Source organism: Pongo pygmaeus, chromosome 13 (assembly GCF_028885625.2).
Source record: "Pongo pygmaeus isolate AG05252 chromosome 13, NHGRI_mPonPyg2-v2.0_pri, whole genome shotgun sequence".
Taxonomy (NCBI): Eukaryota; Metazoa; Chordata; class Mammalia; order Primates; family Hominidae; genus Pongo; species Pongo pygmaeus.
In genome coordinates, this window is record NC_072386.2 from 65661220 (window position 1) to 65676841 (window position 15622).

Genomic DNA, 15622 nt, shown 5'->3' on the forward strand with positions numbered 1-15622 from the left:
GAGTATTTTTATTATGAACTTTAAAGATTATAAAGATATAATAATCATACAGCACAAGTGTCTTGTAATTTCATTAGGCAGATAAAACACATATATAACCAAAGATGACTGATATGAAGAGTGGTGGATGGGTGAGCAGAAAAACACTGGGCTTCCATTGAAAAGAATGTTCAGTGGAATGCACAGGGATCTTAGAATTTGCTTTAGAATCATATACTGGACAAATTTAGGTGTTCTCATTGCCTTTCTTCCCCAGTTATACAGCCAACTCTCAGAGAAGCGGCTTCAACTTGATGCACGGATTTTCTCCTGCCCATCTGGTTTGGCCAACTTCCCTTAGATTGATAACCTTAAACATTAGTGAGCTTTTTGTCGTTTTAGCAAACCACACCCTCCTCACCTCTCCAGCCTCAACTCTTCCCATTTTTCTCATCTCCCACCTCACCTTTTGTAACCTGTATTCTCCAGCTATACTGTCTTAAGTTCCTTTAACACTCCAGTCTCTCTATGATTATTTTATACTTTTACCAAGATGGAACATATCTTCTTCATCCCCGACTTGCCCTTTGGCTAGTCAGCTTGTATTAGGGGCTCAGTTTAAATGTTATTTTCTCAAGAAAGTTCTCTTAGCCTTCCTACACTTCCTCCTGACTGGATTGCATGTTCTCACAGTATCCTGACAAACTGTGTTAATGATACCTAACATGTATTGCCAGAGGGCAAGTGGGGGATGGAGAGGATATGTTCCATCTTGGTAAAGATATGGACCAACCATAGTGGGCTGTTTCCAGTGGTACACTGGATCCACTTTCTGTAACTCATGAACAATTTTTTGCAATTGCTTGTCTGTTGCATGGACTAGACTTCAAGGACCTAACAATAGGGACAGTGTCATGGCCAGTATGGTGACTGGAATGTAGTAAGTGAGAAGGAGAAGTGACAATAGAGATGGAGGCAATGGTTTCAGACCTAGATTTCTGAAGCCTGAATCAGTTTTTTGAACTGAGGTGCTTGAGATTGGTGTGAACCCTGGCAGCTCCAGAGAGTTATACATACAAAAGATAAGCTTGTTCTTGGTGCCTCAGAAATGCCCGCTAAGTTTTAGAAGCATAAAACATGGTTTAGCACCAAGGCTAGGTAATATAGTGGAAACCAGTTCTCCATACACTAATATGAGACTTGTAAAGATTCCTTAATGGTGACACAAGATGTGTTTCTTGGTTTATTGGTTTTTATTTCGTTAAATGGTTTTAAGACTGAAAGTTTCTAATGCACGATGGGTCAGGTTTGGAAAGATCCAAAGAGGGTCACAAAATGTACAAATGAGAAACACCATCCACTTAACTAAACCTAAAGACCATCTAGTTATACTTTGACTTCTATGCTTTGATTTCTTAACCCTCAATTATGAGTAGAATTTTGGAACGGGATTTATTCTGCTTTCCTCTCTATAAGCATATCTTGTAGATCACAGCTTTCTTCTCCCAACCTCCACTATTTTCTGATGTTCCCTTGGCATTATGTCTGGCGCTCTTAACATTTCTAACTGAGAAACGATCTTATGTCAAGACTGTATCATAGTAGATGAGGACCATGGTTCTAGCAGAGTTGGAATAGTGGTATAAATGTGTGGAGTAAAAAGGATGATTCATAGGATACCAAAAACGTTTGGCCAGTGTGCCAAAAGGACGTTGCATGTGGTTTCCTCCTTGTGCACCCCATCCCCAGGCTCCATTTCCCAGTTCCAGCCCACGACCTCAAATGTAAAAGAATTCAGGTCATCCCAGCTAACCTTACAAATGATCAATTGCCCTTTCAACTTTGCCAATCTGTCTCTCCAGACAGTGAAGAAAATCATCCTCTCCTTATTTTATGATAATCAATCTCCTTTTTTAAAAAAACTAAAATTTTCTTCCCTAAATTATAAGAAGGCTTTGCCCCTATATAGGTGCTGCCATCAACAGTAGCATGATCATAACAGCAACCAGTTGGTATGTATTTTATCTTCTTTAGTCTTTATAGCAATTATCTGTGTTCAAACTACAGATGAGGTTTTAAGAATTTGGTGACTTGCCACTCAAGTCATACAGCTGGAAAGTAGGAGAGGTAGAATTCAAATTCTCCTCTGCCCAGTTCCCTTTAGCTCACCTCCTTATCTGCTCTGCTGAATTTGGTGTTGTTGAAATGTATTGGGCTTCCATGGGATTTCTGGATAATCCACAGACTGAATAATCATCCTCTGAATAATTGGACAGAGTGTCTGTTTTGTCTGGGGGTAATTGTGTGTGTGTGTGTGTAATAACTAAGGATTTGAAGTCCATCAAATTGACTCGTTAAGTATTGTAATAAACATCTTAGGACTTAACTACCTTGATTTGTATTTCCAAGAATCTGTAAAGGCACCTGCAATTTTGGAGGCACAGAATCTCTACTTCATATACCTCAAAAAGAATCCATCAACTTACGGCCTTCCTCACACGTGTCAAATGTTCATTTTTAAAAGGTAATCTTGAGAGGGAAAGGTTAAAGAAGGTCTCCTCCAAAAAAAAAAAAAATGAAAAACTATTGTCTGAAACTGCAAAGGGGAGAATGGAGCCTTCGGTGGTTCCCAAGTACTGAGAAGCAGATTTCAGATCCATTGGAAGGCATGACTTAAGCAGAAATGGAGCAGGACTAACCATAGTGGGCTATTTCCAGTGGTACCCTGGATCCACCTTTTGTAAGTCACGAACATTGATTGTTACACATTTAGAAATTTTGCAGTTGTGGTAGTTTAAAACTAGCCATGATGTGAGTATTTACACTGTGGAAATTGGGAAACACTAACACATAAGGGCTGTTTTTTAAAGCAGGGGTCCCCAAGCCCTGGGCTGCGGACCAGTATTGATCGTGGCCTGTTAGGAACCGGGCTGCACAGCAGGAGGTGAGTGGCAGGTGAGCATTACCGCCTGAACTCCACCTCCTGTCAAATCAGCAGCGCCTTTAGATTCTCAGAGGCGCACAAACCCTATTGTGAACTGCTCATGCGAGGGATCTAGGTTGCGTGCTTCTTATGAGAATCTAAGCAATGCCCAATGATCTGAGGTGGGTTCATCCTGAAACCACCCCACATCCGTGGAAAAATTGTCTTCCACAAAACCAGTTCCTGGTGTCAAAAAGGTTGGGGACCGCTATTCTAAAGAACTGATTTACCAGCACTTTATTGCCTATTTAATAAAGAAGTGAACTTCCTGTTGCTGAAAATTTTCAAATATAAACTTGGTGTTTCCAGAAAGATGTGATGCAATAAATGGAATAAGGAAAAATTAGGTCTCTAAGGTCTTAAACAACTGTATTCCACTTTATCACTTGAATGTACTCATCAAAGTGCTTAAGCCAGAGTGATTTCTGTTATTTGAGTTTCTTTACTGGAACCTTTCTCCAACATCTGCGCCTTATCTACTCATTATCTACCCTCATCTGAATTTGCTTGTTTTTGGCCCTGCTCTAAGCCCTTTCTGTTTTAGCTTTTTTTTTTTTTAATTTATTATTATTATACTTTAGGTTTTAGGGTACATGTGCTCAATGTGCAGGTTAGTTACATATGTATACATGTGCCATGCTGGTGCACTGCACAAGAGTTACATAGTCCTATGCTGTGGTGTCAGACTGCTTGGGTTTGAATCCTAATTTCACATTGGCCAGCTGTTTGAATTCTGGAAGGTTACCTAGGCTGATTAATTAAGTCTCATTTTCTTTATCTGTTAAAAGCAAATGACAAAAGTACCTCTTGCAAATGGTTGTTGTAAATTTTAAATGATGGTAATCCAGATAAAGTGATTAGTAAAATGCTTGGCCATGGTAAGGACCTAGTAAACGGTAGTTATATTTTCACTTAAGGAATATAAATTCTTTTTTTTTTTTTAACTTCCAACAACTCCTGAACTCCAAATTTTACAAAGAATTTCAAGTATATGTAACCTTTACCTAGTTGATTAGATGTGTGTCTTCATTTCTCTGTAAAGCAGGTTTTTGTATATTTAATTTTATTTTCTTGTTAATGTTGTGTAGTCGGAGATGAAGTCTTATAAGCCACTGTATCAATAATAATGAACAACAGATGTTTTCATTGTTAGCAGATTATTGACAGCATTTAAATTGGCAGTTCATTGGAGACCCTCAGAACTTAGAGAAATTTAAAAAATATAATACCAAAAGCCCTCCCACCCACAAACCCTGCCAGCACCTCCCACCTCAGTCTTAAAATAATGATGATGAGAACATAATAAAGGTGTTTATTTGGGGTATAAACTATCTTTCATTGAGCTGTGAGATGTTTATGAAGACCCAAGAGAAGTAGACACACCCAGAGTGGTTTATAAGCAGAATAGCTCATAACCCTGGTATGGAAAAGGCCATTTCTTGAACTCACAGGACAATGTCTTTAAAATTTCATTCCTAAAAAAGTACAAGCTGATATGGATAAGAAAGTGGAGACCTTGTGATAATGGTTGTTTCTTCAGGATATTTTCCATTTTATGTGTCCAGTGTCATTTCTAAATACTTAATAGACCATCACTGAAGTGCAGTGCATTATTCAGAACTGAAAATACCTACATTTACTATAAATATTTATCTTGCATATACTGTGCACATATGTGGTTTTCAATAGCTTCAAATATGCTGGAAATTTCTGACCGGCCCCTTTGGTGAACACCAGCCTGTGGGCTGCATGTGTGGTAACACAATTCTAGACACTCTTCTTTAGTTCCAGCTCTGGCAGAGACCTTCTCACCATGGTTGATGATGTATGAGGGAATCATGGCTAATATGTGTTCCGTTTGCCTCTGGGTGCTGCTGTAACATAGATTCCTGGCAAGTAAATAGGGCCTAGTTTAAAGACCATTTCAACTAGGCGGTTAAGGAAATGAACTCATTTTCATCTCTGGTCAGTGTTGGATGACATCAGTATTTCCCATAGCCTTTGGTCTCTGGATTCTTGAGGTATAGGAAACAACTACATTAGAAACATATTTGGAAGCCTGGGCCACTTGAAATGCATTAAAAGTCAAAGATCCACATTCAGGATTCAGGGTTCTGATTTAAATGCACTCTGACCTTATTACTCACATTTGCAAAAGACACCCTAGGCTTTAACATTCCTTTTTGTCATCTGTATTTTGGTTGCTTGCTATATTAGATTATCCATATGAAAGCATCAGTTGGATATTTCTTCTCTTTCACCTCCTACCATGGTGATGTATATAAAGAAAACAAGCAAAAAGGTGGTACAAGAATATTTAATGGTAAAGTCAGATTCAACAAGCAGAGGTGGAAGAAAGGAACCTAGTTGCTTCACTTTTAACACACATGTTTTCCGTAGATGGCTGGTTTTCTTCAATTTTTGTAATTACAATTTCAGGCAGCATCCCTCCACTCCAGGCCGGTTATCCCATTTGTGGGTTACCCATTTCCTGTGCATTTCCTTCCTCCGGCCCACCTCTTGGCCACATTAACATGACTTCATGTCACAATCGATACCGCAGGTGGCCACGGCAGGTTTTGAAAGGAGAATGGAATAAAAACCTGTCAAGGTTGCTTTGTGTTAAATTAAAATATTTGGCGAGGAGAGGCCCAAAAACTCTTGGCCAGAATGAGGCTTCTGAAAAATGGAGGCATTTCAGAAATCTACACTATTTTTTTAATCAATCTTTGTTAACCAAGTGTTAGCTGGCTGTGTATCTTGGAAGAAGTCAGAGCAGTACACATATTGGAAATAAAGTTGAGAATATGCCCCCATTTTTGGGATATAATTAGCCAATATTTTTGAAATCCTAGGTCAGACTTAGTTTATTGCATGTCTTCTAAGGGCTTACAGTCAGGGAGACAAAATTCACACCCAAGATTCAACAGTCAACAACAGTTTGGCAGAATTCACTGGGTCGGTGTTGGATTGCATAGAACAGAGAGAGGGACAGACACAGAGAGAGAGAGAGAGAGAAAAAAAAAAAGTGTGTGTGTGGGTGTGGGTTGGGGGGGGTGTATTTCTAAGTTCAGAGAAAAGAAAAAGACAAGTAGGCTGAAAAAGGCTGTGTGTTAAGAGGTAGGTCCAGAGCTGAGCCCAAAAAACTGAAGGCACGAGGGAGAGAGAATTCGGGTTAGTAGAGTAGAATAGCAGAGAGTGTGTGTTCAGGGCCTCAAGTGTCAGAAAGAAGTCAGGAAGATGGGGTAAAGATACAAGTGTTCATAAAAATGTAGAAGCCCCTGTTCTCTAGGAAATCAATGTTGTCTGTCATAAAAACATGGGTGCACCCTTTCTTAGAATGAATCCTTGAAACTACTCAAATGTATTTATAACACTCAACAAAAGGCAGTCTCATTTGGGGAATAAATTAATTAACAAATTTATTTCAGAAGCATTGGAAGCACCTGTAAGGGATGAGGTTTGGAAAGGAGCTTCCGCTTAGGATGTAGTTTGAATAAAAGCCGAGTTGTGGCCTACAACACCCTGCTCCGCTTCTAACTTTCTGCCTTCTGTGCCATTCTCTCCCTGTTCTCTAAGCTCCAACAATACCCATCCTACCCATCCTCTTTCTCTTTCTTTGATACGCTGAACTCTTTCCTGCCTTACCATCTTTGCGTTTGCTGTGTCCTCTACCAGGACACTTGTCCCTAGGCTTTTGGGCAGACCAACTCCTTCTCACATTTCACATTTGCAGAGACTGGAGTCTTTTTTCTGACCATCTCATCTAAAGTGGTGTACTCAGATCCCTCAGCATTCACCATCATATCACAGTGTTTAAAACACAAAGAGCCTTTAAAACACAGGGAGCTCTCTGAATGGTCTTGTTTATTTGGTGGTTTATCTTCTGTGTCTCGCCTTTAGGACAGGGAACTCATCTGCCTTGTGCACAGCCATACCCTGGCATATAAATTCAAGCCAGGTAACTGAGGAACATATACTTTATAATTTCTTAATTGTAGTAGGTACTCAATGAAGTGTGTGTTAAGTGAATCCATGGCAGTGAAGTCTCTGTTGTATTTAGGGCATATTAAGCTTCTACTGTCTTCTATTCCCGATATGCTGAACTATTTGTTACAAAGCAGGAAGAACGTAGTGAATGGGGAAAGACCTGGGGTGGCTCGTGTTGCTATGGAATTATGTAGCAGCCCAGCTCTCATCTTTTGTTCCTCTCCCGAGTCTTAAGAACCTGGAAAACAACATCACACAGAGGAATATTTCAAAGAGGTGGACTTTAAAGGAACAAGTGTGTGGGTTAGATGAATGCTAGTAAATTATGTCAGGAAAAGCTGCTGCCTTAATTTGTTTTTCAGTATGTTTGTATGTTGTAGCCATTGCAGAATGAAATTACTATATATAATGAGCTCAGGTTCCATGTCTTACAGCCTGCCCCTCGAAGCCTTCACACACATTGTCCTGTGTAGGGCACCTTTCTGGACTTGGCACTGTTCTTCTTTTCCTTCTCAAAGAAATAGTGCTGGATGAATTTGTCTACTGCCTACAAATTATGGTACAATAGACATTGTTAATTTAGTGAAAGAAGTGTGGAGAACCTGTTATTTTTTTCTCGCCCATGGGTTTTTCACAGGAGCACACATCTAGCCGCTGTACAGAAGCTGCCTGAGTGGTTCCATTGGTAGCTGGATGGGCTTCTAGGCATGTGGTTGAGAAATTATAAAGTATATGTTCTTCAGTGATACGGTTTGGATTTATAAATGAAATGCTATGGTGCCTATTTGTATGTCATTAAAACATGTCAACAATAAAATGATACATCCATTTTTCTGCTGTTGAGATATACTTTATTTAGTTTATGCTTTTCCAAAAGACTTATGGTATTAGAACAGGTCAGAGCTGGTGGCGGAGAGATTTCTGTTTCACTTGCTTTTCCCACATCTTTTCTTCCTATCTTCCCTTGTTCATGCTGGAGATCTATGTTTCTACACTAGTAGACAATGTGCCAAATTGCTGCTAATTTAATGCATTATCTTAAGAAGTAGAGCCAGGCACAATGGCTCACACTTGTAATCCCAGCAATTTGGGAGGCTGAGGTGGGAGGATCACTTGAGTCCGGGAGTTGAAGACCAGCCTGGGCAACAAAGCAAGACCTTGTTTCTGCAAAAAATTTAAAAGTTAGCTGGGCATGGTGGTGTGCCTTTGTAGTCTCAGCTACTCAGGAGGCTGAGGGAGAAGGATCCCATAAGCCCAGGAGTTTGAGGTTACAGTAAGCTCATCACACTACTGCACTCCAGCCTGGGCAGTAGAGCAAAAAAAAAAAAGAAAGAAAGAAAGAAATAGGTAATTCTTCCATTTCCTCACTATTTAGTAATCTTGCAGCATGCTTTTCTTCTTTCAGCACTGCAGTGACAATACGCATCCCTGCCAGTCTGATATGAATATCGAAGGAGCCTGGAAGAGAGGCTACACGGGAAAGAACATTGTGGTCACTATCCTGGATGACGGAATTGAGAGAACCCATCCAGATCTGATGCAAAACTATGTGAGTGTATGCTGTGGTTAGAAGGTCTTTCCTTCTGGGAAACAGAGAAACTCATGTTAGGATTATCAATAAGGTGGATAGCTACTGAAAAATGTAGCAACATACAATAGGGTATTGTGTTTTGCTTCTCTCTGGTAAAAGATGAGAATTCTTTGAATACAGGAAGCATGAGATAACCCTTTCAACTTTCCAGTGCCTTTGATGTTCTGACTTACAAAAAGAAAGCAATAAGGTAGCAGAAACTCCACCACCACACCATCTGCTACCAGCAACATTCGCTGTTCTCAACAATTTATCCAACCAGCCAGGCAATACTCTTTGTTTCTTTTATGGAGAAAAATATACTTCGAACTTTTCTGCAGTTATCTGCTGGTTTTTTTCTCTCTCTGCCTCTTCTTTTTTTTAAAGGACAGTAATGATCAGCCTCCCAGTAGTCTGTAGGAATCAATTCCTTTCTTAAGAAGAAACCACAAATCCATTTAGTTCTCATTTGAACAAAACAGTTGAGTTGCTGCATCTAAGTGCACTCAGATAAACTGTCTCTTTACAGAATAGAATTTTAAAGTTAAAAAGGAACTTCAGGTTAGTCTCCTCCTTTGATAGGAGAATAAACTGTAGCCTGAAGACTGAAGTGAGTTATCCATGGTCAGATAGAAGAATAGAAACTGTGGCTGCCTGTGCCCCAGCAGAGATGTCTTTCTTGTCACATGCGAAGAGGGTTTTACAGCATGCTGCTCTTCCCCACTGCATATGAATGTATTTGACTAAATACAAATAGCATTCATGTAATTGTGAGTGCTGTCTTTTATGTTTTTCATTTTCTCCTCTTGAGAAAAAATTCTCCAGAATTATCTGTGCAATTAGCATGATTGGTGCCTCTCGGTTCTTCTTTATGTTGGACCTGGTGGGTAAGAGAGAAAGCACGTTGGGTAACATGTCAAAGACTTGGGTTCCTTCCGGTCTGGATTTGTTTAATCACTTTTAAAGGCAAACAAGCAAATCCAACTTTGGTTTTGGAGATACTGTTTCTTCATATTGAAATCTTGGCATAGGAAAACTTTGTTTATCATTTTGGTTGGTCCTCTGTTTCGGGCCTCTTTTTCCTTATCAGTAGAATTAGTAAGATACATTAGATACACTCTGAAGCCTTCGTGCTCCAAAGGACACTTAGCAGGTCTGCAGAGCCTCTTTTGCACAAGAAGCAGGAACTTAAACCACCTGTATATACAATGTATATTTTACTTGATTTCCCGAAACATTTTAGGCTCTATGTACTAAAAGTTATTTTCAGAAAGAGGAGCCTTTGATAAAGACAGAAAATCAAGACAGTGTTTACTTTCACGAACATTGAAATTAGGAATAATAATAAAGTATAAGAACATTCAGGCTAGGTGCAGTGGCTCACGCCTGTAATTCTAGCATTTTGGGAGGCTGAGGCAGGAGGATTGCTTGAGCTCAGCAGTTTGAGACCAGCCTGGAAAACAGCAAGACCTCATCTCTAATAAAAGTAAAAAAATGAGGAGAGAGAGAGAGACCAAGCCACTCAACAGACCACCAGAACTGAAAATAAGCCAAACTGTACTCCAGAAAAGGGGTCTCAATAACACCACATTATTCCAGACTAGAAGGAGGAAGCAGCCCATTTTTCATTTGATAGTAAGATATTGAGTCACCATTTTACCCTGCATCTATATTCCTCTGCTATTTATCTACATATGTTTCTTATAGCCACCTAACATAAAGAGAAAGAAACTTCTGCCAGATTATTGTAGTGACCCCATATATTTGTGGTCTTAATCTCTTGTATTCCCTCTGAGACTTCTTTTCCCTCCTTATACTCTTGTATCTTAGGAAATTTAACTGAAAAAGACATAGGGCAGAAATTATGCCCATGTTTGAAGTAAGCATTCATTAAGTACTCAAATAACCAGAAGTGCCATAAAAATGTTCTACTATACTAAAATGAATGCCCCTCAGGAGTTCTAACCAAATTATGAAAAATAGCTCTAACTGAATTTTTAAAATACCAAAATAATTAATTTTAAAAATAGTAAAAAAAAAAAAAATAGCTGGGTGTGGTGGCACCTGCCTGTAGTCTCACCTACTCAGGAGCTGAGGCAGGAAGATTGCTTGAGCATGGGAGATCCAGGGTGTAGTGAGCCAAACCATGATCACGCCACTGCACTCCAGCCTGGGTGACAGAGGAAGACCCTGTTTCAATTAGTCAATCAAAGAAAATTCAAAGCATGTTAAATTAGGCTGGCTACAGTGACATAAATTTGATCAATTGTTGTAACAATCTAGTAATTTTTTTTCAGTAATGCAGATATTTTTCACAATCAGTTTTAAAAGCAAATGAGCAAATCCAACTTTGGTTTTGGACATACTATTTCCTCATTTTGAAATCTTAGTGTAGGAAAACTGTTCATCATTTTGGTTGGTCCAAAAGCCATTGGTTGTTAGTAGAATGTCTAAATTATGGACTCCTTTATAGTAGATACAATACCTGAAACCAGATGAGGGTTGTCTAATAGCGGTCCCAAGATACCTGACATAATAAAGATCGAATATTGATTTTTAATTGGCTTGCCAATGATATGTGAATGATTTTTGTCTTCTGAAATCTACATTATGATAAGGAAGTTGCAAGCTCAAGAAATCAAGTAAGGAGTGGGGAGAGTGTCTATGGAGAATAAATCACTTTGTGCCTAGGTAGTCAAGGCATACCTCAGAGAAAAGGTAGTAATAAGGATGTCTTTGAAAGACATATGTTTTGTGAACTGGGTCATTCTAGGTATGAGGGGAAAAAAGTGCTGGTAAGAATGAACCAGGTACTTGTTTGGTCTGTATAGAGTTCTTCACCTTAAGGGGGGAAAATACAGCACTAATTATCACTGAATGAGCACTGCCTCCCTAAGGCATCCTGACACCACCGAACCGTGAGCGAGCGTATTAGTTAACCTAATTACTTTCTGGCAGAAATGTATTTAAAAATGCATGAGCCTGTGGGTCAATGGCTAATTAATGAATGTCCATTTCCTTTCCCTTGCTCTCTCCTCTGTGGCCATAGGACGCTCTGGCAAGTTGCGACGTGAATGGGAATGACTTGGACCCAATGCCTCGTTATGATGCAAGCAACGAGAACAAGTAAGGCCCAAGTGAGGGGTGGCTGGCATGTGGCTGGCAAGGAGCTTTGTTTTCTGCTCATGCTGAGGGAAGTATTTTCTTCAAAATCCTTGATAACATATGATTCCTAATTTGCTCCAAGATTAACAAATGTCTTTCCACTGAAGCCTCTGAGTAAGAAAAAAGGGGTGGTCCATGTAGAAAGAATGGTTGCAGAGAGAGCCCTGGGGAATGGCTCAGCATTCCCAAATCTTGAGACTGGAACTAAGAGATGACGCTCACGTGGTAATTGCCCTGTGAGCCATTTGTTTAGGGACAGGGGTGGTGAAGGGAGAGGCCAAGCAAAGTACCTCCCAAAAGAATTACTTTGTTCTGTTAAATTCAACACGATTGAATACTGCATTTGAGGTCCCTACCCGAGCGTTTCTTTACTCCTCCTTCGCTTCTCTCTCCTCTGTAGTTATTGTGTTTTTCACTAATATACCTGAAATACCTAGAAGGATTATTGCCAGTTGAAGAAGGCATTACCTTTCTTATTCCCCCCTGCCCAGGCAAGAGGCACAGAAACCCGGTTAACCACAATTATGCTTTCCGTTTACTACTGTGTTTTTTAGTGAATGCAAATCAACATTCACATCCATTTGATAACAGAATATTTTAACATTCCTCAGGCAAGTAAGAGAGAATGGATTTTCTTGCTTACATAATGACCCAGATTCCTTACAATATTAGTAGATATTTCTAATCTCTAAATCACAGTAACTTTTTTCCCTTTTACTATGAAGCTCCTCAGATAATGCTGTAATTTAGATACTTTCATTTGAATTTTTATTTACATGTTTTATTTACATAACATGCACTGAAGTTGCAAACAGAACTGTTTAGCCCATTTATCTTGTTATTTCTAATCTGCTTTTTTCTTTAGGGAAAAATTTCTCAACTAGGTTTATTTGATTAAGTCAGTAAGTTTAGATAAAACCATATGACCTAGAAAACCGTCACTGTACCTGTGTGGTTTTTCTTTACTGTCTACAAAGAAAGCTTAACAAAATAACTGTAAAAACATGCTGTTGGTTGACGTGAACAACCAAGTAAATCTTCTAGATCAGATTCAGTGGTGAAAGCATTAATACACAAATTGCTATAGGTAGAATTTTCCAGAACTTCTAAGCAAAAAGAGAGACCTACATTAAACTGGATAGTTTTCTTTCATACTTACTGTGACTGCCCAGTGGGTTCACCTTGCCTACTGCCTAGACAGAGCCATTTTACCAAGACAGGGGAATTGCAATGGAGAAAGAGTAATTCACACAGATCTGCCTGTGCTGGAGACCGGAGTTTTATTATTCTCAAATGAGCCTCCCCAAGCATATGGAGATCAGAGTTTTTAAAGATAATTTGGTGGGTAGCAGCTTAGAAAGTGGGGAGTGCTGATTGGTCAGGCTGGAGATGGAATTATAGGGGGCTGAAGTGAGGTTTTCTTGCCATCTTCTGTTCCTGGGTGGGATGGCAGAAATGGTTGAGCCAGATTACCAGTCTGGGTGGTGTCAGCTGATCCGTCGTCGAGTGCAGGTTCTGCAAAATACCTCAAGCACTGATCTTAGGTTTCACAACAGTGATGTTATCCCCAGGAGCAATTTGGGGAGTTCACACTCTCTCGGAGCCAGAGGCTGCATGACCCCTAAACTGTAATTTCTTATCTTATAGCTAATTGTTAGTCCTGCAAAGGCAGACTGGTCTCCAGCCAAGAAGGGAGTCTTTTCAGGAGAGGGCTATTATCAGTTTTGTTTCGGGGTTAAACCATGAACTGAATTTCTTCCCAAATTTAGTTTGGCCCACACCCAGGAATGAACAAGGACAGCTTAAAGGTTAGAAGCAAGATGGAGGAGTCGGTTGGGTCTGATCTCTTTCAGTGTCATAATTTTCTCAGTTATAATTTTTGCGAAGGTGATTCTAGTCCCTCCCTTTGGGTGTCATAACACCTTATTCTTAAAGTGTGGCCTATGAAGATGGGAAAAGGCCGTCGATCACTCTGGCTTCTTCCTGCTGATGGGGGCAGGTGGGGTAGATGGGGGCAGGTGGGGTAGATGTTGACCCCAAGGTGAGAGGAGCGGAACCGCTTTGCTGCTGTCTGAGCTGTCTGACCGTATTTAACTCAGGCCAGGCTGGGGTTCCGAGGCTTTCATGACAAAGATGTTAGTATTCTCATCTATAGTTTTAATATAGCGTTTAAGCAGACAGTGTACTATAAGGTAAATAATGAGTTTTAGGATAAGGAGTGCAATTCCCAGTTTTAAAAGTAAAGATTTGAAAGCATTAGTTTGGGGACTTACAGTCCACCAAAAATTTAGGATTTAGTTTAAATGGAAGAAAAATAAAAATAAAAACTCAAAAACAACTAACAACAGGTGTACTAGTTTTGGGGACATAATTTTTCTCTTTCCAGTCCTTATTTTTATTGAAACAAATCATGATAGGACTCATTTGTTTGCCAATAAACTTTAGTTTTATTATACTTGACCTGATTATTTGCTTAAGGTGCAGCAAGAATAATTATTTTTTAGGTAGGCTTTTTAAATTGGCTTTGATGGAACTGTGTTCCATAAGGAATCTCAGATAAGACTTTTTTAAAGCCAAGCTCAGCCATGGGTTTGTACCCTCCAATACCTATGAGTTGGGTAAATTTCTCTCCTTTTGAGGTCCCAGGGTAACTTGGGGCTCCTAGGCCTGTCAGAAAGTGACATTCTTCACTTACCACAGGTCAGGAACCCTGTAGAGGAACTATGTAGGCAAGGTTTGAGGCAAGTTTTCCTAAGGGGCTATTATTGACTTTACAAGTCAAGTTTGATTCCTTAAAGGAAAGCATACCATTCCAGTCAAAGCCTTGGTAAAATAACCAGTTTCTTCAACTGTGTCCTGTTCAAAAGAAAACATGCTTGCACTTAGCAAACAATTATATTGCCATAAGTTAAGAATACTCAAAAATAGTTTCTAAATTCTGGAGAAATTAGGTAGAGAGAAACAAATATGCTCTAAATTTTATTCACAGGAGTATACTTTATTCAATTGTTAAAAGCTGAAAATAGCTCTAAAGAAGTGTTTTTCTCCCTGAAAAACAAAAAGGATCAGCAACACTTTAAGCAAAAAAAAAAAAAATCTAAAAAGTTTACTTCAGTTTTCTGTTAGTTCAGTCCATTTAGTTAACTCCTGTTCTGCTGGATATTCATAAACATTTTAGCTCTCCATGAGAGTCCTGAAAGTTTTTTTTTCCTTTATTCTAATGTCATAATCTCCAAAGTTAACAGAAACTTGCATTCAAGAGCACCTGTTAAAGTTTTATAGCTGATTATAAAACCGTCTTCTAAAGAGGACCAAATCAAGATAACAATTATCTATGGATGACAAAAATATTTTAGGGAAGCCACAGTCAAAGACACAATTGACAAGGAAATTTGTTACCTCGGTGACACACAATAATCCAACATAACAATTATAATTATTACTGATGACATGTATTGAGACATACCAGAATTATAGGAATCTTATACAATTTTATAACACATACTACTAACAAATTTATGTGAGTATAACCAAAAGAAAGTTAAAAACTTTTTTATATTTAACAATGTTTCCTGCATGATTTTAATACATTAAATAAGCCAAATATGTGTTGTAGTCTGTATTATAATACAGACTATATGTAAAGGCAATTCTTTGAATATTGGCTTTGATGGCTTTTTATAGACTATCCTTTTAAAACTGTTTTTTTTTCTTCAGGATTGCTTTTAAACTTGGCCACTTCCCAAGACCCTTGTTCAAGAAGAATCACGACAGTCATGCTCATCTGGGGTATTCTAGGGTGTCCTGCTTTGACCCATCCTAAGCACTGGCCATGGTTCATTGAGTGCAGTGGGGGATTGATTGTTGGAGGACACAGACATTGTTCCCAATGTATGCTTAGGTTTGCTGTTTAGTACCTTTAGCTCCTCTCAGTA

The 15622-nt window shown here is 39.1% G+C and overlaps 1 protein-coding gene across 3 annotated transcripts in view; it reads left to right on the forward strand.

Annotated features, from left to right (window-relative positions):
* PCSK5 (proprotein convertase subtilisin/kexin type 5) overlaps positions 1-15622 on the forward strand; it is a 468314-nt gene that overhangs the window by 123979 nt on the left and 328713 nt on the right. For all 3 annotated transcript variants that reach the window (XM_054502930.2, XM_054502928.2, XM_054502929.2), the window contains exons 4-5: positions 8358-8501; positions 11572-11648. In XM_054502930.2, the coding sequence (XP_054358905.1) occupies positions 8358-8501; positions 11572-11648 (221 nt within the window). The remainder of the gene's footprint in view (positions 1-8357; positions 8502-11571; positions 11649-15622) is intronic.